Below are 25,555 nucleotides of genomic sequence, written 5' to 3' on the forward strand. Positions count from 1 at the left end.
TTTTCTTCCCCAAAGTGTTGGTAAGTGATTCTAAACCATTTTATTTCAATTACCCGTTACATTTCTTGAATTATCAACCTAAAATCTAGAGTTTTCATGGTAGAATTAAGGGAGGGTAGAAATTAAGAATTTCGGAAATTTGGGGATTTAGACCTCAATTTGAGGTCGGATTCCAAAACCAATTATATATTCAGGCTCGGGGGTGATTGGGTAAATAGATTTTGGTCCGAACCTCGGGTTTTGACCAAGCCGGCCCGTGGGTCGATTTTTTGACTTTTTGGAGGAAAATTTGGGAAATTTAATTTATGCAATATAATTGATTCCTTTCTAAATATTTGATTTTATTGAGTCATTTTTGAATAGATACGAGTGGTTTGGAGGTGAATTCCAAAGGAAACGCTGTGATTGAGAATTAAGTGGCCTTCAGAGCGAGGTAAGTGTTGTGTCTAACCCTGACTTGAGGGAATTAGGAACCTTAGATTACTTGCTAAGTGAAATTCATGTGAGTGGCGTATATGTGAGGTAACGAGTACTTATGCGCCGCCAATTTACCTGTTTTCCATATTTCTCTATTTTTCTTATATTGTCTCATTCCTATGCCTAATTGATACGTGTTATACTAGTATTGTTCAATTTATCGTTTTTATCATGTTTACGGATTTTCTGGTGATAATTGAGTTTTTATTTCAAAGTTGAGATTGATATTATGGAACCAAATGTTGAAGTAAGGTTTGTACTTGTTATTCTATCTCCCTGTTGTTATTTATGCATTGCATTATGGTAAGGGAGAGTGTTAATGCACGAAGGGTGATGCCGTGCCATATTGTGAGTGTTAATGCACGAAGGGTGATGTCGTTCCATATTGTGAGTGTTAATGCACGAAGGGTGATGTCGTGCCATAGTGTGAGTGTTAATGCATGAAAGGTGATGTCGTGCAATATTGTGAGTGTTAATGCACGAAGGGTGATGCCGTGCTATGATATGAGAGTTAATGCACGAAGGGTGATGACATGCCATTTCTATTAATTTTATGGTGAGATTGAGAGTAAAAGCACGAAGAGTGATGCCGTGCATTTTTCCTTACCGTATTCACTATTCCTGTTGATTCATGATATATTGACTGCTCTGGTGATCATTCTGTTATAGTTCTTTATCTTGTATTCCCCACAGTATGTTCCCCTCCCGACATTTGCTATTTAGTTCTTCATTTCTGTTATTTGTATATACACTGTTAAATTGTACAGGTTGATTTGTAGGTGTCTTGCCTTAGCCTCGTCACTACTTCGTCGAGGTTAGGGTCGATACTCACCAGTACATTGGTCCGCTGTTCGAAGACTCAAGGTAGATTTGTCGGCGTTCACACACCTTAAAGTTCTCGTCTATCTTTTCTGTTCTACTGTTTCTTTCATTCAGACAATTGTATTTCTTTCAGACTATTACTTGTAAAATATTCTAGAATGCTCATGAATTGTGACTTCAGATCCGGGTGGTAGTAATTAATACAGTTTTATGATATTTTGCACTTATTATATTTCATCTTTATTAACTATTGCTAATTACTGAATGGGAATAAGGAATTGGTTTAATGATTCTCTAACGTTGGCTTGCCTTGCAAGTGAAATGTTAGGCGCCATCACGGTCCCGTCGGTGGGAAATTTCGGGTTGTGATAACGTCTCAAAGAAAAACTTCTAAAGAAGGAATTAAAGAAAAATATCTTTTTGGATTTTTAAAAATTGGGGACCGGAACCGATGAGGTTTGCCTACGTATCTCACATCCGGTGAGAATCAGACTCGCGTAGTTTTGTCGATGTTGACATAACAGAAAAACATGATTTTCTTTCTTTCTTTTTTTTTTTTGAAAATATTTGGCTTATTTTTGAAATGACTCTTCTTTGTTTTTTTCAAAATTACGGCAGAGTTTTAGGACTTTTCAAATACCTGGATTTTTTAGAACTGGGTAAGTTTCTTTCTCCTCACTCTTATTTTTTCTTGATTTTCTTTCCCTATTCTAGAAGATGTTCAACATGCAAGCCGAAACAAACAAGTGCACAAGTAGCACGTTAAATGCATTAGGATGGTCTTTTAAATTGGGTACACCTGTCCTAGACGGACCCAACCCGTGTGTTGAGTCCCCAAAATCAAATGCACGTGATGCAAACAAACATACCTACTAGGGATCCAGCATGAGGTTCATTCTTCTATGTTTAAATCCTAGTGGAGAAAGGTATCTAGACTGGCTTACTCGAACGGACAACTCGAGCCGAGGACGGTCACCGTAGCATTACTTTCCGTCTTAGCTGGTGGTGCTCCTTGCCTAAAATATGTGTGACTAAAAATCCTTCACCGGATGGCAAGCACCTCGGCTATCTCAAAGAAAGTGAGCTATGTCAAGCAAATGCCCAATTTTAATGTCAAGAAGACTCAAAGGGGGTGCGTGAGAAGATAATTTATATATACAGTTCAATAATATCAAAGTAGTAAAAAGCAGACAAGTAGCACATTAGACCCAAATAAATTACAGCATATACAAAATTAATAAAGGCAAATAAAAGTCAACATTTACAAGCTCAAATTCTGATATCCCCAGCAGAGTCGCCAGATATGTCACACCCCTTTTCTACCCCAAAAGATGTATAGTTATGGATTGTGAGTTAAAGAGTTTTTCCAATTAAAGTGACAAACTTGAGTAGGGATTGTTTTATTTACAGAGTCGCCACTTGGAATTAAGTTTTTGGGTGTTCCAAGTCACCTTTTATTTGAATCCCTAATCAAAGGAAGGTTTGACTCTATTATTATTGGTCTACGAAAATAAAATCCGGGGAGAAATTCTATTGACTGGGGAGAAGGTGTAAGGAATTCTCAGAGTCCCGTGGTTCTAGCACAGTCGCTTTATTGACTATATTTGGCTTTAATTATTTTTGGATAAAGTGTGTTGTATTAGTTTTCATGTTTTACCTATGTCCGCTTTTATTGCTTGATTAGATTTACGAAAATAATCTTGAAATAAGTCACGCGTACGTGTACTCGTCTCATTTGGCATGTCAAGAATCATGTCACGCGTACGTGTACTCGTCTCATTAGGCGTGTCAAGAATCATGTCACGCATACGTGTACACAATTCACAACACTTACTTAAGCTTGTTTGGCCAAAGTCGCGCGAACGCGTACCTTGATTTATTTTGAGAATCACAATTATGTCCCGCGAACGTGTACACAATCAGGATAATAGATTAAAAGCGTGCCTAAAAGTATACTAGCGGTGTTCATTATTCTTCCTAAACTTTGAGATTATTGTGAGGTTGTGAATTATGAAGTAGTTGTGGAAAAATATAGTATTTAGTTATTGATGACTATTTATTACAGAATTTTCTTTATTAATTAAGAAAATGAATACGCCATTAGTAAAATAACAATTAGAAATCCACAAGCCACTAACAATATAAATACACTAAATTATTTAAACTAACTCTCAAAATCAATGTATCAAATTAGACATACAGCAGCAACTAAGAATAAATGTGTAAGTCAATGATTGAGTTCCTAACCCATTAAATAAAACACTTTTATATAAAGATATAATCTAAATCATGTCTCTCTAGGAACCTTGACCCACTCAAATCCATTAAACAATAAAAAAATTCATGTCATTATTGGAAAGGTTAAAAAAAACAATCAAATTTGAGCTGAAACAGCGAATTCTTAAGGAAGTGCTTCAAACCTAAACTAATAGATTAAAGCATAAACCAACAGAATCACCATCCAAGCAATACATAGTTCATTTGAGCAAATATGCACCAGGATATTTCAGGGAAGAATTTCGCCATAATAAACTCAAACCCACATTTAAGCAAAACACCAACAGATACGTGAAACAAAGACTTGAGATAAGAAATTGAACCTTTAGCAACAACAAATATTCCTTTATTAGCAAACTCCTCCAATGAAGTTACAACAACTAAAATCGATGCCGAATGGAGTCTAACATAGACAGCCCGCCGGAACTCAAACGTGATCCCACCGGAGACCCCCCTTTTGTTGTACTATTTTTCGCTCAGATTTGAAACACCAAAAATTGGGTTTTTCCTGCTGGTTTTTTGCTCGGTTTGAGAGGTTGTTTGACTATTTTTTGTGGTTGAAACCAGTAGCTGGTGATTAAGGGGAGTAGAAGAAAGATACTTATTTTATGTGAAGATGACGAGCTTAATTGTGGGCTTTGACGTTAATGGTGAAAAATGAGAAGGGAAGAAGATGAGTGTGTGGTTAGGAAGAAGAGAAAGCTCGGCTCCTCCTTTTGTGTTTTTCTTGCCCCTTTAGCTCTTAGGTGCTAATTTTTATCCGATTCCTTCTCCCTCCTTTGCTAAGAGAACGTCCCCCTGTTTTCTCTCCCCTCTTTTTTGACTTTCCTCTTCCACTTTTTTATTTTCCTCCTCCCCTTTTTGACTTTCCTCCTCCCTCCCCTTTTTAACTTTCCTCCTCCCTTTTTGATTTTTCTTCTCCCCTTTTGACTTTTTGTTGTATGTGTTTGGGTTAGAGATGAATCTCCTTCTTTTTTTGTGAGTATCCATGTGTATTGGTGGAGGGATTATGTGAGGGAAGTGTATGGGGAAAGTGAGAGTATGAGTGAAAAAATATTCACACATAGTCAAAAATTAGGTGCTTACAGCTGCTAAACTCAAAATTGTTCGAATAGAAGTCATTTTAACAACATGTGAGAAAATTTTGTCAAAATCAATACCTTTCTTCTGCTTGAAGCCTTTTACCACCAATCGAGCTTTGTATCTGACAAGCTTTCCATTTCCATATTTCTTGAGTTTAAAGACCCATTTGCATTTGGGTGGTCTTTTATACTTTGGAAGTTCAACCAGTTTGTACGTGCAATTTTTCTATAGAGATTCCATCTCTTCTTGCATGGCTTTCATCCACTGGTTCTTTTCTAGATGAGACAATACCTCCTTAAGACTTTCTGGCTCCCTTTCATCACTAATATGGACATACTCTGTGGAAGGGTACCTACATGACTCTACCCTTGGTCTCTCTGATCTCCTCAGAGGTTGAGGTTGTTCTTCTTCCTGAGTGGGGTGATACAGTTGCTTGGCACCATCATCAAGTTGCCCCCCTGCTCAATAACCTCACCAGGTTGCTCCCCCTACTCGGCAACCTAGTCGATCCTATTTTCTGCACTTGTGGGATTGTTAGAAGTAGAAGGAATAGTAACAGGGTTAAGAATTATACCATTCTTGGCCTTCTCTGGCATATCATCAACAGTTCCAACTTCACTTTCTCGGAAGACTACATCTCTGCTTATGATGACCTTCTTCTTTACAAGATCCCACAATTTGTATCCGAAATCTTCATCTCCATATCTGATGAATATGCAAGGAACAAATTTATTATCCAGCTTTGTTATCTGCTCCTTTGGTACATGTGCAAAAGCTCTACAACCGAACACCTTCAGATGCAAGTAGGACACCTCCTTGTTGGTCCAAACTCTTTCTAGGATGTCAAATGCCAACGGAACTGATAGACTCATATTGATCAGGTAACAGGCTGTCTGAACTGCTTCACCCTAGAATGACTTGGGCAGTTTAGCAATTCTGAGCATGCTTCTCACCTTATCCATAATGGTGTGGTTCATCCTTTCGGCTACGCCATTGTGTTGTGAGGTTCCAAGAACTGTCTTTTCATGTGTGACTCGAACAATACTCTTCAAATTCCCTTGAAGTGTACTTACCTCCATTGTCACTTCGGAGATGCTTTAGCTTTTGGCCTGTCTCCCTTATCACCATAGCATGAAACTTCTGGAAAACTTGAAACACCTGATCTTTGGTATTCAAAATATAAACCATAATTTTTGTGAAGAATTATCAATAAAAGTAACAAAATATTTGTTACTGCCCATCGATTCAATTTCCATTGGACCACAAACATCAGAATATACCAAATCAAGTATATTCAATTTTCTTTCAAACGATGTCTGAAATGAGACTCTATGCTGCTTACCAAATAAACAGTAGTCACAAGGTTTTACCATTGTACATTTGGTGTAAGAAATGAGTGATTTCTTGGAAAGAATCTGCAATCCCTTCTCGCTCATATGACCCATTCTATTGTGCCACAAATATGCAGAAATCTCATCTTGTGCCGCATTCAATTCACCTTGTTATATTTCTGCATTTGTCCTGTACAACGTGCCATGTACAACTCCCTTTGAAATCACCAATGATCCCTTGGTGAGTCTCCACTTTTGATTTGCAAAATAGTTATCGTATCCATCACGATTTAATGCAATTTTCGAGATCAAGTTCATCCGCAAATCTAGTACATGTCGCACGTCCTTCAGATCCAATGTGCATCCGACATTTGTCTTGATACAAATGTCACCAATCCCCGCAATCTTTGAATAACTTGTGTTACCTATTCTAACAAGGCCGAAATCACCTTCTACATATCTGCAAAAAAGATCTCTTATCGGTGTGGCATGGTAAGTTGTTGTATCAACCACCCATTCTGACTCTGAAGCTGATAAGTGCATGCATTCCTCTTCCTCGTTTATAAAGAGGACAACATTATCATTGTTTTGCACCATGGAGGTTGTGTTGTCATCATTCTTCTGGCCACTAGTTTCATCTTTACCCTTCCTTGGATTTGGACAATCTTTTTTTAAGTGAACTGGTTGATCAAAATTGTAGCAATTTCTCGCTCTTGATTTGGATCGGTTCTTAGACTTCCCACGAGCTCCGGATCTACCATAGTTGCTCGAACTCCTTTGATAACTCCTGCCTCTACCTTCTATGATGAGAGCATGTCCTTGATTTTCAGGCTTCTTTCTCATCTTCTCATTGAGTAGAAGAACCGATGTGACATCTTTCAACTCAATGGTAGTCTTACCGTGCAGGATGGTTGTTCCCAAATTATCGTACGAAGATGGCAACGAGTTCAATAGCAAGATGGCTTTATCTTCTTCCTCGATTTTCACTCCGAGATTGGCGAACTGTATGATTAGTCCGTTAAACACATTTAAATGTGACAAAAAATTCGTACCTTCACCCATATGTATGGCGTATAGCTGCTTCTTTATGTATAATTTATTTGTTAGAATTTTGGACTTGTATGGGCTTTCCAAACTTGTCCAAATGGCACGTGCGGTGTCTTCATCAATTATGTTATTTACCACATCATCTCATAAGTGCAACCTGATTACACTAGCAACCCTTTCATCCAAGTCAGCACAATCCCCAGCTTTCATGGTATCAGGCATTTTGGCATCAGCATCTAGTACCTTGTGTAATCTTTGTTGAATGAGGAGATCTCTCATCCTTATTTGTCATGTTGAGAAACCGCTATCTCCGTAAATCTTACTTTACTCGGACATTTTTGTTTTTCACCGAGTATAGTACTACTGACAGTGAATAGTATTTCATTGAACGAGCAGAACCTGTGCTCCGATACCAGTTATTGGGAATAAACTTCCTACAGAAATAACATTCACGGTAATAAAAGCGAAATAATAACGTAGCACCGAGATACAGTAATTAGCAAGAATAAAAGAGTGATAACGACACCAAGATATTTACGTGAAAAACCCTTTTGAATAAGGGAAAAACTACGGCCCCGAGACGAGCAATTGATATCACTATAGCAAGAAATTTTACACTTTGTAGGTCCGAGTAAAATACTCCAAAGACCACTACAACACTCAAAAGAAATAACTCTCTTTTGATATTTTTACCTTACTACAATATCGCTCACTCTCTATTTTTCTCACAGACTATTTTCTTATACCTTGTCTATGAAACCTCACTCTTTCTTTCTCTCTTTGTTTTGTGTATCTTCAACTGAATCAGGAGCTATCTATTTATAGACATCTAATTCTCCTTGCTTGCATCATGGATGACATTATCATAATATAAATGTCAAACTTTCACCTTGTGAAAGTAATGAAAAATCTGACTACCCAAATCACATTTCCTGTAGATTTGGCAGCATGGTACTTTATGTCAAAGGAAGTTTGTCTTCCTTTCACATTCATGGGATGGACCCCACACTACACATAAAAACAACTCAATTAAGCTCAAGTGCCGCACAATTTAAGAGTAAAACACCAAAATATAAGGTAAATAATGAATTATGGCGAAACATCACCCATGTATGAAGAATATTATTGTATGATATACTTCATCCGTCCCAAATTATGTCGTTTTTTGCTTCTCAAAATTCAATATTTTAAAATACTTTTTTTATTATATTAACGTGAGACGAATTGCAACTGACTAGATCTTTGCTTCCTTTCCGCTTTTGTTATTGAGAGTGGAATACCCCTTAAATTATTCCTTACCATCACTGACTAGATCCTTGTTCAGGTTATGAAAGTGATAGTAGATCTGGTAATCCCTACAACTCGTGATCAACTTGCTAAGTTGGTTGGAGATCGTGATGATTACTTCAGCATTCCCTTGAAGAATCTGAAGAAGGTTAGCACCAAGTTCTTAATTGTTTCACAGAAGAGAAACATCAAAAAACAAGCCTACTTGAATGAAGTTTCTCAGAGGAATGACTCAGTATTCTTTGCTACAATTGGTAATTTTGTCATCCTTCCACCCCTTGTCACTTTAGACATTGCAATTGCGACAGGTTATGTGCAGCTATTTCCATGACTTGTATAAAGATCCACTGTTTCTGTTACTAATATAGTGAAACTCTAATAAATTGGCCTACTTCATTGCGGACACGGAGATTTCGAGTTCAACTTCAGGCGCCTTTGAAAAATCAGACCTGACTTTCTCACCACGAGGAACTATCTCCTCCATTATAGGGAAGTTCTCATCCTCGATGGCAGCGGAGATGCCCTCCGCGTGAGTAGGGAAAACCATCACTAAAGGTACCGGGTAACTTTCCTCGCTGGGACCAGAAGATTGATTAGACATAGTTAAAACGAAAGAGAGGGTATTCAAAGTAACAAGGAGTTAAAAACAACAGGGATTGCTAGGGCAGGGAAAGAAGATGCACAACAATGGAATAAGAAAAAGAAGGCACAAGGTTTCGATATGGGAAATCTGTAAAACTCGAGTGTGTGTCTTCACATACCTATTTATAAGAGCTTAGGCATCGAAACCGAGAAATTAGGTCATCATTACTTAGCACAACTATCGAAGCGACAATCCAACCAATAAACGCTTGCGAAACGACGCAACGCATCATAAATGATGTATGACGTCATAACGCCACTTTGATCCAGGAACAACGTAACCCCAAAAGTTGCGGCTCATGAAAGGCTACGTTGCCCCCTCGTCCAATCATCTCGACCACTACGAACAGAATTCGCTCATCAAGCCCGCATGAGGCCGACCTTAATAAGTGGAGGGACTAACTGTATAAGTCAAAATCTGCCCTAGAATATTTAGGACAAGATAATGCTAAAGGAAGAGTCTTCAAGCCGTTATCAGTGGAGGTCGACCAGGAAGCAGCGAGTTTCATGGCCGAGATGTCAACAAGGGTCGACGTCGAGCACCGTTGGCAAAGTTGTAACGGCTAATTTTCAAAATAGGATATTAAAGAGAATATTCTAGTGAATATTCTCTGCACTTCTACTATTAGGGTTTGTTAAGGAAATGACTCATATAAATAGAAAAGGAAGACAATGGTGTAAGGCATGTGATATTCATTTTGTAAGAATACACTTTGACAAAAGATCTTTTCTCTCTCTCTTACTAAGACACAAATATCACCTTTTCACCAAGATTTTTGTCCATATTATTCCATACTTTCCACCAGATCCGGGGATAATTCGAACATTCAAGGATTTGTCTGTCATCTATCATTGTCTGGAGGAATAACCACCTAGTTCCCCCTTTATTGGGTGAATCGTTCCTTCTATTTACTTAAATGTCATTTATTATTGTTCGTTGCTATTTAATGCTCTATTATTGCCCACATCACTTGAAATGATTGTTGCGCATCATTATTATATTTCTACCGGATCTGTCCAATGTTAGTCACGCTTTCGGAACTCGCATCTAGAAATATTATTATTAACTAGGTTTAACCCCTTAATACATAAGTTTAATTATTTGAGCCAAGGGTTACACTTTTTGGTCAATTAAGTATTGCATTTCGTGTTTAACATCTCAACCAACAAGAGAGTTGACGTATGTAGGCTTATTTAGTTATTAGAGAACTTTTGTATTAGGTCATATCATGTCTAGCTGCAAGTAGTGGTGTTCCTACATGCTGGCCTTCCGTTTCCTGTCAAAAGATTAATGTAAATAAAATCATTTGTTTTCTTCTTTTATGGTGAGGGAAAGTCTGTCCTGCCTTGCCACGGGCTATATTAGTTAATGATTGCTATTTTTTAGTCCCGTGTTATGATCCCTATTCCATCTTTAACACATCTTTAACACATTCCACGGGCTTTATCAAAAAAGTGATTCCTCTCATGGTTGAGGGGGGATGGTCTTACTATCCCTGGGGATACCATTCTTGCTTAAATTTGATTTGTGCAGTGAAAAAGTTTATTTTAGTTAGGATTTCAGTAATGAGTATGTATTTCTGCAGCTTAAGTATCATGTGAACGGTCGAGAAAAAGACTACCTGCCACAAGTTGGCCAATGGAATATGATGAATAAGTTATATAGTGCTGTTGACACTATTTAAATCTCGTCTCATCGGTTGTTTTTCATTTATGTTCAGTTCGGCACCTACTGGTGTGTACCGGTAGAAAGCCTGCGTTGCATTTTCCTTTCAGGTGATCTGAAGAAGCGAATTTGTGAGACTGAACTAGGAGTTGTCTCACAGTGCTGTTTCACAAAACATGTAAGAGTATATAAGATGAGCAAACAGTATCGATCTAGCCAATGTAGCGCTGAAAATCAATGTGAAGGTGGGAGGAAGAAACACTGTGCTTTTTTATTCTATATCAAGGCGAATTCCCCTTGTCAGCGACAGTCCTAGCATTAGTTTTTGGTGCAGATGTCACCCACTCTCACCCTGGGGAGGACTCTAGCCCATCTATTGCCGCAGTAGGAAACTTAACCAGCAAAATGAACTCCCCACAGCAAAACTACTGGGGTGAAAACTGAAGTGGCTCCAGTTCAAAGCTTTTCCAAGAGAACATGCAGAGTAATCCAGCTCCAATACATTACAATCAACCATCTCAATATGTTAGAGAACAGAAAGCAGAAGATGGCTACAATTGGAGGAAATATGGGCAGAAGAAATTGAAAGGAAGTGAGAATCCTCAGGATTTCTCATTTCTGTTTAACCATAAATCAAGTAGATATTTCCACGAACCATAACAAGATTCTTTTCTAGACTTTGAAGACAAGTACATTAAAAACATCACTTTCTGTGCCAGTAGCTAAATACATCAGTTAAGCTTTGTCCTTCATGTGCATCTGAGTTGGCTACTTTACAAAAACACTAACGTCAAACATTTCCATATGCATTTCTTATACAAAAACAGCCTGCTTTAAGGCCACAACATCCACATATAGTCATCTGCGTCATATTTGCGCTAATCCGAGCTGTATAACTCAAATGCTGGGGATCCAAGGATAGAAAAGATCTTACCTCGAATATCAGATAGGTCACACTCCCCTAACTTGTTAATTAAAGCACCCATTCCCCTTAATTTATGTACTCAATTTTCAAATTTTCAGTGTCAGAAATTAAACATAGAAAAACAAAAACAAGAGACACTGCATCATTCAAGACAAATCAAAGAATTGCATATTGATTAGTAAAAGAGAAAGGTATACAGTAAGAAGAGGGTATCAGCCACTATGCATATAACAACAACAACAACAACAACCCAGTATAATCTCACTAGTGGGGTCTGCGGAGAGTAGTATGTACGCAGACCTTACCCCTACCTTGGGGTAGAGAGGTTGTTTCCGATAGATCCTCGGCTTCCTCCCTTCAAGAACTCCCCACCTTGCTCTTGGGGTGACTCGAATTCACAACCTCTTAGTTGAAAGTGGAGGGTACTCACCACTAGACCAACCCACTGTACATACAAAACAATATTTGAGGGCCTACCCTATACAAAATTCTTTGCTTGTTCGAATCTCATCAGCAAAATTAAAGCGACTCAGATTGGACAGATCAAAACAAATACTAGTATTTCAGTAGTCCACTACGTTATTAGCATGCAACTCCAATAAATGCCTTAGACCATCTCTAAATCGTCCATAAACCTTGGAACGGTGCCTTTCTGCTACAACTATATGATGATTTGTTGTGAACTTAAACTCTGGAAATACCAAACCGTTTTTGCTGAAAAGAGTATCAATCATATTCTTCGAAGCCTCCGGTGTCAGTCGAAATCCATTCCAATGTATATGCGAAGCCCGATAATAACATGCTACAACTCCTTCCTCTCCACACTTCTTATGCGGATCAAAATTAAACGGACCACTGTCAGTACTACCACAACAAACCTTCATCAATGTCTTAGTGATAGGCTATATGTATATCCCTGTTATGTTTTGATGATCTAACAAACTTACTGTCAAGAACCAGATAAGGAACCTGTTACACATTCTCAAAACCTTAAGATCAAAAGGTTCCAGCTTGGGATATGGTTCAACTCTTCAGAGTCAAAGGAACAACAGAGGGAACACATAGCTACCGTTTCCCGAGAAAACTGCACAAGTCAACTGCTCGAGCTGTAAAGTTGCTGCCTGCACATGCTACAGTGCAGCAGTCAACTTTATGGGGAGTGCTCTTTACCTAACTTGCTTACATCATTCAAGTGATGTCACAAATGAGTTATTTACATCAAGAAAAGGTAAAACAAAACACTTGCACATTCAAGAATGAAAAGCAACATTCTCTCAAGTCTGTGTCAATCTTGCAAGTGATTCTCAAGGGCATCAAGAACAAAGAACAACATAACAAAGGACCAGCTTCTTGTATTGAGTCATCATATGTCCTTAGTTGTGTTTCACCTTTGTTAAAGCACTTCAATTGTAATTCCTACTTAGCTTGTTTAGAAGCATTGCGTAGGAAACCCTTTGTAAATCATAAACCATTGTATTTGTGTCTTGGCTAGAGTTAGTCGAGTTGTAAATTCTTTGTAATAGAGTAATTAGAAAATGGCTTGTAATAGAATATTACAAGCTAGTGAGGGATTAAGAGGTTACTTCCTAGGTTACATAGGTTGTAATCTGAAAATTGCTCAGTAGTGAAGTTGAAATCCTATAAGGGTAGGTCGTGGTTTTTAATCCCGTTGAGCTGGGAATTTTCCACGTAAAATTCCTCTTGTTATTTACTTACTACAATGTGCATGGTTTCTGTGGAAACTTATATGTGTGGGAACTAATAGAGAACCTGGTTCTCTATATAGTTTGGTGGACCCTCGAATTCTATAAATTGGTATCAGAGCCCGTTCTTTCTATCAGGCTAACCCCTAGAAAGGATCCTCATGGCTGATCCACCAAACTTTGAAGAATGTCAATCAACTTATAGATCACCACGATTTAATGGCCAATACTATGGATGGTGGAAGACAAGGATGCATGATTTTATCATGGCTGAAGATTCATAGCTCTGGGATGTTATCTGCGATGGTCCCTTCGTTCCTATGAGAACCATTGGAGAACCAGCAGTGACAGTTCCCAAGTCTAGGCGTGTCAATCTACCAAGGAGATCTGGGAGGCACTCCAAATAGCACACGAAGGGACAACTCAAGTCAAGCAGTCGAAAATTGATATGCTAACCACTGAGTATGAACTCTTCAGGATGAAAGACGATGAGTCCATTCAGTACATGCATACTCGCTTCACCTCTATCATCAATGAGCTCTATTCCCTAGGAGAAATCATTCCAAGGAACAAACTTGTCAGGAAAATACTCAGTATATTACCTGGTTCCTGGGAAAGCAAAGTAAATGCTATCACGGAGGCAAAGGATCTACAAAAGCTAACCATTGATGAACTCATTGGTAATTTGAAAACTTATGAAATTAAGAAGAAAAAGGATCATGAGATAAGAGAACCCAAAAGGGAGAAGAACCCGGTCCTTAAGACAGACAATAATGAATCAAGTGGTGAGGATGCTGATATGGCTTATTTGACAAAGAGATTTTAGAAAATGGTCCGCAAAAATAGAGGTATTCCGAAGAAGGGCAGCTCCAGCAAGCCAAGAGGATAGGACATATGTCATAAGTGCGGGAAGCCAGGGCACTTCATCAAGGATTACCCTCTCCTCAAGTAAGACCAGTACAAGCACAACATAGACAAAGCAGCCAAGAAGAACCCGATTCCTAACAAAAGATTTAAAAGAAAAGAAATTGTTGATAATATTGTGAAACAATCTCTTGCTGCATGGGGAGACTCTTCTAGCGAATCTGGAGAAGATGATGCACAAGGTGACACCTCCATGATGGTAGTAGAAAGTGAAGGAGTTGCTTATGATTCCATTTTTGCCCTGATGGCAAAATCTGATGATTATGAAGACAATGATGATGATGTGGTAAACTTTCTGGATGTTCAAAGAAATTTGAAGTCTTACTCTCAAAAAAAGCTTATATATTTGGCTAATGTTTTAATTGATCCTTATCACAGTCTCATTAGTGATAGAAATGTGCTAACCAAGGAACTAGGAGAAATAGAACATGGGAGAGATGATCTAGTGGTGGTTATGGCTGATCTAAGAGAGACCATTGAGAGTTTAAAAAGGGAAAAGGATATTTTGACTGAGAGAAGTGCAAACATAGAGCATGAGAGATATGACCTATTAGTAGTAGTTGTAGACCTAAAGGAAACAATTGAGAAACTCAGAAGGGAAAGTAGGCCTATGAACACCCAAAAGGGAAAGGAAGTTGCAAGTAAGGCACACCTTATGCTTGAAGATGAGATAAAATAAGTGAAATCTAGTCTGTGTGCCGAACTTGAGAGAAACAAACAACTTCAGGAAGATCTAGGCGGTGTTAAGAATGATCTAGAAAAATCACTCAAGTGAACCTGGTCCTCTGATGCTATCATTGCCTTGTATAAAAACAATGGGGGTAAAAGGAAAGTGATAGGGTTCCAAAGGGAAAAGACTCCTTACAACCCTCATAGAAAGTATGTTACTGTACCTGATAACTGGCTTTGCACTCACTGTGGTAATACTGGGCACTTTAAGGAAACTTGTAAGGCCAAGTTTCAGTCTCAACAGAAAAATAAAGTTTTTGCTAAAAAGGTAACTACTGTTAGAGAACGTGGTCCCTCATATAAAAGATGCATGATGCCTGCTTGGACAAAAAAGGTCCTGATTCATCCCTTTCTCAATTACAAGGGACCCAAACTTGTTTGGGTTCCTAAGTCTAACCCTTGATTTCCTTTTCCAGGGAGCAGTGAAAGGGAGCAGCCAATAATGGTACATGGATAGTTGTTACTCGAAGCACATAAGTGGGAGTACAAATGATTTACTTTCACTCAAATACCTGCAAGGATGGAGTGTATCCTTTGGAAACGGCAAAAAAGGATACATTCTGGGAATTGGAAGAATTGGGAAGTTTCTTTCTCACTCAATTGAAAATGGGTACTACGTGAATGGGTGGAAGTACAACCTGTTAAGTGTCTCCCAAATCTGTGACAAGGGAAACAAGACTGGTGATCTCAGCTGTCTAAGTGTTATTGATAATGATGCTGAACTATGGCACAGAAGGCTGGGTCATGCAAGTTTCACGTTGCTGAACAAGTTGGTCAAGAAGGACCCGGTTTGTGGCCTGCCCAACTCAAGCTTCAAGGATCACAAGGTGTGCGATGCAATGTGTTAAGGAATGTATACATGTGATCTTTGATGAATCTCACCACTCATGTGGGAAGGATTCACATGATAAGATTGATCAAGAGGGAGAATAGTCAATTGTCCCTAGTGAAGTCATTGACATGGCAAATGGAAAAACTGACATGATGAGTCACGTCAAGGATTCAAATGACAATGGCACATCTGAATCTCCAGCTAACATAGAGGAACCTGGTTCCTCAATCACAACAACTGAAGCTGAAAACATAGTTGCTAATGCAGATCAAGGGACCCCACATGTAGAGAGAGAATCACATTCAGAAATACCTGGACCTTCCCACAACAAGGTTCGGGTGTCTAACTGAAAACACAAAAGTTCACATCCTCTGGAAAATGTGATCACTCCTCTTGATTCATGAATTCAAACCAGATCAAAGGCAAGGTTTGTAGTTCAAGGGTACAATCAGGAAGAAGGGATTGACTATGATGAAACATTTACCCCAGTTTCACGAATGGAGGCAATCAGAATCCCCATTACCTTTGCGTCTCATATGAAATTCAAATTGTTTCAAATGGATGTCAAAAGTGAATTTCTGAATGGCTTTCTAAAATAAGAAGTTTATGTCAAGCAACCTCCTGGATTTGAGAATCACGAGTATCCTGAGCATGTGTTCAAATTGGACAAGGCATTGTATGGGCTAACGCAGGCTCCCCGGGCTTGGTATGAAAGGTTGTCAAAGTTCCTTCTAGAAAATGGCTTTACAAGAGGGGAAATTGACAACACTCTTTTTCTGAAGAAACGAGGGAGGAACCTACTCATTGTTCAAGTATATGTTGATGATATCTTTTTCGGAGCCACAACCGACTTTCTTTGTGAAGAGTTTGCAAAACTCACGAGGAGTGAGTTCGAGATAAGTATGATGGAAGAATTAAATTTCTTTTTGGGATTTCAAGTGAGGTAATCTCAAAAGGTGACATTGATAAGTCAGCAGAAGTACATCAAGGAGCTGCTGAAAAAGGTTTGATATAGAAGCATCCAAAGTTATTGACACACCTATTGCCACAACTACTTGTCTAGACATGGATGAACCTGGTTCCCATGTAAATCAGACCATGTATAGAGGGATCATAGGATCACTTTTGTATCTCACAACAAGCAGACCAGATATCGTTTTCAGTATGGGACTGTGTGCCAGGTTTTAGTCTAATCCCAAGAAATCTCATCTGAAAGCTGCCAAAAGAATCCTAAGGTATCTCAAAGGAACGCAGGACCTAGTTCTCTACTATCCCTCAGGAGATAACCTTGACTTAATAGGGTATGTTAATGTTGACTATGCTGCTTATCTGGTGGATAGGAAAAGTACTTTTAGTATGGCACATTTTCTGGGTTCGTGTCTAATCTCACGGGGCACAAGAAAAACAAAACTCAGTGGACCTTTCAACTGCTGAAGCTGAGTATGTGGCAACTGCCTCTTGCTATGATCCACTGCTGTGGATCAAGCAGCCGCTAGAAAGGTTCGAGACAATGTTGAGAAAGGGCTCATCTGCATGAAGTTTTGCAGCATAGAAGATCAAATTGCAGATATCTTTACCAAAGCACTGAGCAGAGAGAACTTTGAAAAGAATCGCTTGGCACTAGGGGTGATGAAGTCTAGCCAGGGACCTGGTCCCACGATGATTGGCTATGAAAGAAGTGTATAGGTAAAATAGCTAAAAAGTATTTTCTAGCAAAGTCTAACTCATCTCTATACCGTTACATGTAGATATGAATGGCGATTACAGAGCAGACAAGTAGCTAATGCATTGCACGATTGGTCAAAGGATGAGGCTTACATTTTCAAACTCTGTGAGGGAACCAGGTTCCTTTGACACAGGTTAGTAGCTCCTTTATACTTTCATGCATAATTTTTTAAACGGCTGAAATGGTGCCACGTCATTATATTGTCAATTTCTTTTTGCTTCTTGAATCAAAGTGTCTCACCCTTTATAAAGCGACCCGAATACCCAAAATTGATACCCCAACCGGTCTATATCTCCTCTCAAATAAATCTATTCACAGTCACTTTCAGAACTGTTCATATCACGAATCCAAAATTCCCCTTTTTCCCTTCTTCAAATTCTCTTCTTCAACTAAATACACTCGACCATGTCTGACAATCAGGAAACACAAAATGTTCCAAGTGTCATCCTCACTGTGTCCTCACCTGTTGAAACATCAGTACCGGATAGTACTACTGGGGCACCAACTGAGGGACCTGATCCCTCCACCCAAGAGGAGCCAACCCTTGGTTCCTCTTAAGCAACCCAGGTCAGTACTTATCCTACTTCCTCTTCTCACTTCTACGCTGAGCCTTTGTCCATGGTTGTTCCTGAAATGAGATCGTTATCTGAAGGGGAGAATGAGGACGGTGTAGATGATTATGATAATGTGGCTATTGCTAGTTTTATCAAGGTTAGGAGTAGACATGCCACTACTCAAGTGCCAACTCCTAAGAGACCTATCAATAGGTTGCAGAAGAAGGAAGAATTTGAGTCAGTTTTAAGGAAACGAAGAAGAGGAGATTGGTGAAAGATGGAAAGGTTGTAAATGAGAAGGTAGTGCCTCCTGCACTAGTCGTTGATGTTGATGATGAGGTAGAAGAGGAACCTGGTTCCTTGGTTCGTAAGTCTTCAAAGAAACTTACTATTCCAAAGTCCAAAAGGGAGTCATCTGTGAGTGAAATTGACTTGAGCAAGGTTGAGGATGAAAAATCTTGTGGAAAGGTAGTTGAGGAATCTGGGGAACAAGTGATAGAAGAATCAGTTGAAAAAGTGTCTACGAAAAAGGTGTCTGGGAAATCTGCTGAGAAAGGAAAGAGTGCTCGCACATCAGTAAAAAGGAAGGGTGATGCTAGTGAGGAACCTGGTTCCTCCAAAAAGACCAAGATTGATGATACCCAGGATGCTAGCAAGGAAAAATTGAAAAATCAAAAGGTGCTATGGGGCCATACATTTGCCCTTGATATTCTAGATATGGCTGGCATGCGCCAATTGGTGGAGATCTGTGAATTTCAATAGTGGACACACCTGTTCACAGGTGACTGTCCCAAAGTTTATGAGGACGAAGTGCGTAGTCTTTATGCCGACATTTTTACAGTTGAGGATGATCATATTTGTGTGATGGTGAATGGTATTGATCTTGTGATGGACTCTGCTGTACTGGGAACTATCTTGGGAGTGCCTGGTGAGGGTTTGTCTTCTGTTCAGGGAACCTGCTCTTCGAACTTTAGAAATGCTATCTTGAAGGATAAGGCAGTCCAACAAGGGGAACAGGTACATAAGAAGGCCCTCCTTCCAGTGTACCAACTGTTGTTTGAATTGGTGAACAAGGTTTTGCTCCCTCGTATAGAACAAAGGTCCATTATATCTCGGGCAGACTTGGTTCTCATGGAAGCACTAGATAGATACACAACTATCAACATGCCTGGCATCATGATAGAACACATGCAGAAGGTGGCAAAGTTCAAGGATGGTAATCATGGGATGCCTTACGGGTTCCTCCTTACTAAAGATTTTGAGTTCTTCAAAGTCCCTTTGGAAAACTCCAAAGTGGGTACTCGTAAGCAAACCTTCTCTAAGACCACCCTCGAGGAATGTGAGTGTATTGATAAGGTTGGAGGGGTTGGCAGCACTTCTACTATCTCCTAGTTGATCAACGCCTAAAATAGTGCCACTGATGAGATAAGGAAGCTGAAGGCAAGGAATTCCATTCTTGAGGGTCAGCTAAGTTAGCTTCAGGAGGCACCTAGTTCTCACAGCTCTCACAGCACAGAGGTTGCCCGTCTGACCAAAGAAAATGCCAACCTCAGGAAACAAGTTGAGGACCTGAAGGAGAAACTGCTCAATGAGCAGATGTCAGCTAATGCTCGCATGGACATCCTTCTTAAAACCCTTGCCTCTTCATCTAAGCCTTTCCACTCCAGTGCTCCCTAGAACGTGTTCCCTTTCCAGTATCAAATGCTAGTGTCTGTCCTTTGTTTTAGTTCTGATGATGTTTATGATTGGTACTTCTGTTTTTGCTGTTTTTTATTTTGTGGATGTGTTGGTAACAATGGAACTACTCCCTGCTTAATTTCCAAAAATTAATAGAAGTTTCATCCTTTTGCTGTGTACGTCTTGCTCTTTATACTCTGTTTTTAGTCATGTTGTGTGCACACAAGTGGCATGAGTCAACTCAAGCTAAACTTCTTTCTTTTGTAAGCCTGTTACTAATCTTTTTATGATGCCAAAAGGGGGAAAAATAATTCAGGGGGAACAAGTTGGGTAACTGATTCAGGGGGAACTTAGGAAATGCTGGTTCTTAGGGGGAACATGAATTATAAGTTTGTCATCATCAAAACGGGGGAAATTGATAGGCTATATGTATATCCCTGTTATGTTTTGATGATCTAACAAACTTATTGTCAAGAACCAGATAAGGAACCTGTTACACATTCTCAAGACCTTAAGATCAAAAGGTTCCAACTTGGGATATGGTTCAACTCTTCAGAGTCAAAGGAACAACAGAGGGAATAGATAGCTACCGTTTCCCGAGAAACTGCACAAGTCAACTGCCCGAGCTGTAAAGTTGTTGCCTGCACATGCTACAGTGCAGCAGTCAACTTTATGGGGAGTGCTCTTTATCTAACTTGCTTACATAATTCTAGTGATGTCACAAATGAGTTATTTACATCAAGAAAAGGTAAAACAAAACACTTGCACATTCAAGAATGAAAAGCAACATTCTCTCAAGTCTGTGTCAATCTTGCAAGTGATTCTCAAGGGCATCAAGAACAAAGAACAACATAACAAAGGACCAGCTTCTTGTATTGAGTCATCACATGTCCTTAGTTGTGTTGCACCTTTGTTAAAGCACTTCAATTGTAATTCCTACTTATCTTGTTTAGAAACATTGCGTAGGAAACCCTTTGTAAATCATAAACCCTTGTGTTTCTGTCTTGGCTAGAGTTAGTCGAGCTGTAAAGTCTTTGTAATAGAGTTATTACAAAATGACTTGTAATAGTGTTTTACAAGATAGTGAGGGATTAAGAGGTTAATTCATAGGTTACATAGGTTGTAATGTGAAAGTTGCTCACTAGTGAAGTTGAAATCCTACAAGGGTAGGTCATGGTTTTTAATCCGGTTGAGCTAGAAATTTTTCACGTAAAATTCCTCCTGTCATTATTTACTATAGTGTGCGTGGTTTCTGTAGGAACTTATATCTTTGGGAACTAATAGAGAACCTAGTTCTCTATATAATTTGGTGGACCCTTGAATTCTATCACTTAGTCTTAAATCCCAAGAATGCATGATTGCGTAGAATTGCCATAAACGCCTTAAAATAATCTGCATATATGATCTCAACTTCAGGGTACTTCAATCGTAGCTCCTCTAACGCTTGCCATAGATGATCATTGTGCAATGTTGCAAACAAATTTAGTCCTTTGTGACATTGAATTTTCCTGCTATTATCGGGAAACATCGTTTGAAAACCTAGAAGGCAACCAATTGGAATAATTCTAGAAACCACAAAGTGTTTGGCCTCTGCATCTTTGATCAGTTGTTCGATAGAACTCTTGATTGTCTCCACAACATCACGGACAAGTTTGGACACTTCAGAAATAGATTTTGTATGCAAAAGAGAGTACATGTAATCATTAAAACCAGGCTGAACCATAAACACGATAGCTTTCTGAAGAACCTGCGAGTGATGAGACTGCTGAGGCGCTTGGGATGCCATTCTTTATGAAGGAAAAGGGACTCATAACTGTTGCTGCAGGTGTCATGAAACTAATACCGGACTCAAACTCAACACCTTCTTCGGTGTAATGTTGTAGAGAAGGCAGACCAAGCACAATGGCTAAATGATCAGAAGTAGAAGCAGAATCACTGTCTCCGAGGCTGTAAATGGAATAAAACGGGGAAGTTTCAGCCTGCGCGAAAAAGAAAGAGGAGATTACTAATAGAAAGATGAAGAAACAATGGTTGGTAAGGGAAGCCATTGAAAGAGAAGAAACAACGATCAGGGAATTAAAGGAGGTAGGGGAAAACTTAGTTTAGGTTAGGAAAAGTTCTGACTGCGGCAGATTTCCATATATTCTTTATGTTTTACTTTTGCTTCAAGTTTCTATTAGAGAAACGCTTGAATTTGCTTGATTAAAAAGGCCTACTATTTAGGTAGGAAGGTTGATGTTTCCATATTCAATTTTGACGCAGAATTTAAAACTATAAGGTAACTTTATTAAATGCCAAGAATTAGGAAAAGAATTCTGAATGGATTTCATTTAGGGAAACTTTCATAAGTATCATATTTTTAAATAATAGTATATACAGAATCCTAACATCATTAAGTATATATCAAATGAGGCAGTGTATTATTTACATTTGTAGATACCTAAAAGAATTTGGCATCTTCTTGATGTCCGAGAATGTCGCAATTTCATCCCAAAAATCTCTCCTAAAAAGTTAGGACTTCACTTTTATCTCCTTAATTCTTGCCATCATCTCCTAAATACATTCATTGCCAACACATCATTCCCTTCCCGCCCATAAATCATGTTTAACTTCTCCTATATTCTTTTCCAATAGCCTCTTAATAAAATGTACAAAATATATTAAGTATATTATACATATATATCTGTCTATTATATGTTCATATATGCATCCATATCTTCCATTTTCACACCCAAACTCAGACACCAAGTATTATACCTGTCACGACCCAAAATATTCGAAAGGTCGTGATGGCGCCGGACACTATTGTCAGGCAAGCCAACACCAATAATTAGTAAATTCTCATTTTAAAATTTTTGAAATCACAGTTATTCCCCTCAATTAAATAGCAGAAGATGTAGTTTACAAAATACGTAATAATATCTTTAAACATTTCTAATACAGTGCAACCCATAATCATCCCAAAACCCGGTGTCACAAGTGCATGAGCATTTACTAAGAATGTAAAATAAAAGACAATAGTTGTTCGGAATACAATTGGACAGAAAAATGTAAGTACTCTGAAGAAGACTCTATTGACTGCGGAGCGTCGTATAGAATGCAGCTCACCTAAGTCCCCTCCATAATCGTGCCCCTGCGCCCACGAGGCCGCTAAACATAGGTGTACCTGCACAAAAATATGCAGCAAGTGTATCATGAGTACGTAAATCAACGCGTACTCAGTAAGTATCCCACCTAACCTCGAAGAAGTAGTGACGAGGGGTCGACTCAGACACTTACTATAGGCTATAATCAATATACCAATGATATGATAAATTATGAATTTTTATGAGACAACGGTAAACACAATAACATGAGACAAGTAAATAATTCTCTTGTTAATAGGGGATTTCCAAATTTATCTTCATCTTTTAATAATTTAAATCTCCGGCCAATGAGGCCATATCAATTATCAATAATTCCCCAAACAATCAATTAAGTCATGAGCAAATCATACCGAGGTCGTATGGCTCGATCCAACAAATATTTTAACTGTGCACTGCCAGAGTGTCTAATGGTGCGAACCATACATGAATCTATTTACTACCGAGGCGCTCGACCGGATCCACAAATAACAATTATTTTTAAGAAAATACAAGTTTCTCATTTACAGTCAAGTATCTCATACAAACCTTCAAGTGAGTGAATTTAACCTTATACAATTCTTTTATCGATTTCTATCATGACTAAGTGATTATATTAGCAAGTAAGTGAACAAACATTCCAAGTATAGCATGATACGGGTCCTAAGCTACCCGTACAATATCATAATAGGTACAAACATTTATTTAATTCACCTATGGGGTTAATTCCCTCTTACAAGGTTAGAAAGGAGACTTATCTCCCTCCAAAGTTTCATAACCGGCTCCCAAGCCATTCAATCAACTCAAATCGATGCCCAATGCTCCAAAACTAGTCAATAAATGAGCAAATCCACAAATATATATTCTAATACTCATTATAATCCTATTTACAACAATTCCCAATTCCGTTCGAAAAGTCGATAAAATCACCTTGGGCCCACGTGCCCGGATTCCGAAACTTTTCGAAGAAAATCATTACCCATAACTTTAAGAACTCAAATATATGATTTATTCCCAATTCCATACCCAAATTCATGGTCAAAATCCAAAATATCAAATTTTAGGTTTTTCTACTTTTTCTACCAAAACCCCCCCACAATTTATACTATTTTCATGTTTGAATCCACATAAAAATCATGTATTTGACTCAAAATAGGTGGGAGTTACTTACCTCATAATAGATGATGAAATCCCCTCTTCAAAAGCTCCAAAATCGCCCAATCAAAATGAAAATATGGGTGAAACAAACCCAAACCCCGCTTAAAAGCATTCTGCCCAGCCCGACCTTTGCACCTGCGGTCCAATAGCCGCTCATGCGGCTCCGCAGGTGCGATCCAAATTCCGCTCCTTCGGTCCTCACTGTCCATCCAAGACCTTGCACCTGCGGAAGTTCTTCGCTTCTACGAGCATCGTAGGTGCGACCTGCTATGCGCATCTGCACAATTTACGCACCAGCGGTAGCTGCCTCGCATCTGCGCACACGCAGGTGCACTTCTCCACTCCCTTCTGCGGCTCCCCCAGCTCCAGTCCCTTCTCGCTTTCGCGAGCAATTCGCCGCACCCACGATCTCGCACCTGCGGCCAAAGTCACGCAGGTGCGATTACAGCAGAAGCATTAAGCTTCAGAAATTCTTAAGTCCAAAAATCGATCTGTTAACCTTACGGAATCCACCCTAGGCCCTCGGGACCTCAACCAAATATACCAACACGTCCCAAAACACGTTACGAACTTAGTCGAGCCTTCAAATCACATCAAACAATGGCGAATTCATGAATCGCACCCCATTCCAAGCTTAATGAAGTTTAGAATTTCAACTTCTACATTTGATGCTGAAACCTATCAAATCACGTCCGATTGACCTCAAATTTTGCACACAAGTCATAATTGACATTACGGACCTAATCCAACTTCCGGAATTAGAATCCGACCCCGATATCAAAAAGTCCACTCCCAGTCAAACTTCTCGAAATTATCCAAATTTCCAACTTTTGCCAAATGATCACAAAAAGACCTACGGACCTCCAAATCCACTTCCGGACGCGCTCCCGATATCAGAATTACCATACAGAGCTATTCCCAGACTTAGAAATCCCAAACGGATATTGATAACATTGAAATGCACTTCAACTTAAATTAATGAAATTCTTCCAAAATGCTAACTTCCGCAATAGGTGCCAAAATGCTCCCGGGGAATCCAAAACCCAATCCGAACATACGCCCATGTCCGAAATCATCATACAAACCTGCTGGAACCTTCAAATCCCGATTCCCAGGCCGTTTACTCTAAAATTCAATCTTAGTCAATTCTTCCTACTTAAAGCTTCCGAAATGAGAATTTTCTTTCCAAATCAACTTTGAACTTCCGAAATTTCAATCCCGACCACGCGTACAAGTCATAATACCTGAAGTGAAGATGTTCATGGCCTCAAACCGCCGAACGATGCGCTAGAGCTCAAAACGGCCGGTCGGGTCGTTACAATACCTAACCCCAAGTAAATGTCAATCAAGTTGTAGATAAAGTGCATACCATTTTTATATCTTCCATTTCACACCCAATCTCGACACACCCAAGCAAATGTTAATCAATTGGCAAATAAAGTGCATACCAATTTTATACCTAAACACAATTAAGTAAACAAAATATCCATGTATTTTTAAGACGAAGTACATACCATTTTTATACCTAAACACAATTAAAATCCATGGTATATTTTGGTTATCTGATTGTGTT

General features: G+C 39.0%; 1 protein-coding gene and 1 long non-coding RNA gene across 2 annotated transcripts; both read left to right on the top strand.

Moving 5' to 3' along the window:
• Positions 1–10,736: 10,736 nt before the first annotated feature.
• LOC104088750 (uncharacterized) lies at positions 10,737–11,038 on the top strand. The gene is made up of 2 exons (XR_684636.4): positions 10,737–10,877; positions 10,967–11,038. It is a non-coding gene; the product is annotated as an uncharacterized lncRNA (long non-coding RNA).
• Positions 11,039–18,089: 7,051 nt separating this feature from the next.
• LOC138895442 (uncharacterized) lies at positions 18,090–18,787 on the top strand. Its single transcript, XM_070180129.1, has 2 exons — positions 18,090–18,182; positions 18,275–18,787. The coding sequence occupies exons 1-2, from the start codon at positions 18,090–18,092 to the stop codon at positions 18,785–18,787; spliced, it is 606 nt and encodes a 201-aa protein (XP_070036230.1).
• Positions 18,788–25,555: the final 6,768 nt, after the last annotated feature.

This window comes from Nicotiana tomentosiformis, chromosome 7, assembly GCF_000390325.3.
Source record: "Nicotiana tomentosiformis chromosome 7, ASM39032v3, whole genome shotgun sequence".
NCBI lineage: Eukaryota > Viridiplantae > Streptophyta > Magnoliopsida > Solanales > Solanaceae > Nicotiana > Nicotiana tomentosiformis.

Excerpts from the sequence above, each read along its gene's own strand:
- LOC138895442 (XM_070180129.1), top strand. The coding sequence starts at position 18,090 with ATGGTTGTTCCTGAAATGAGATCGTTATCTGAAGGGGAGAATGAGGAC. Across the intron at positions 18,183-18,274 it reads CTATTGCTAGTTTTATCAAG|GAAACGAAGAAGAGGAGATT; the intron begins GTTAGGAGTAGA and ends GTCAGTTTTAAG.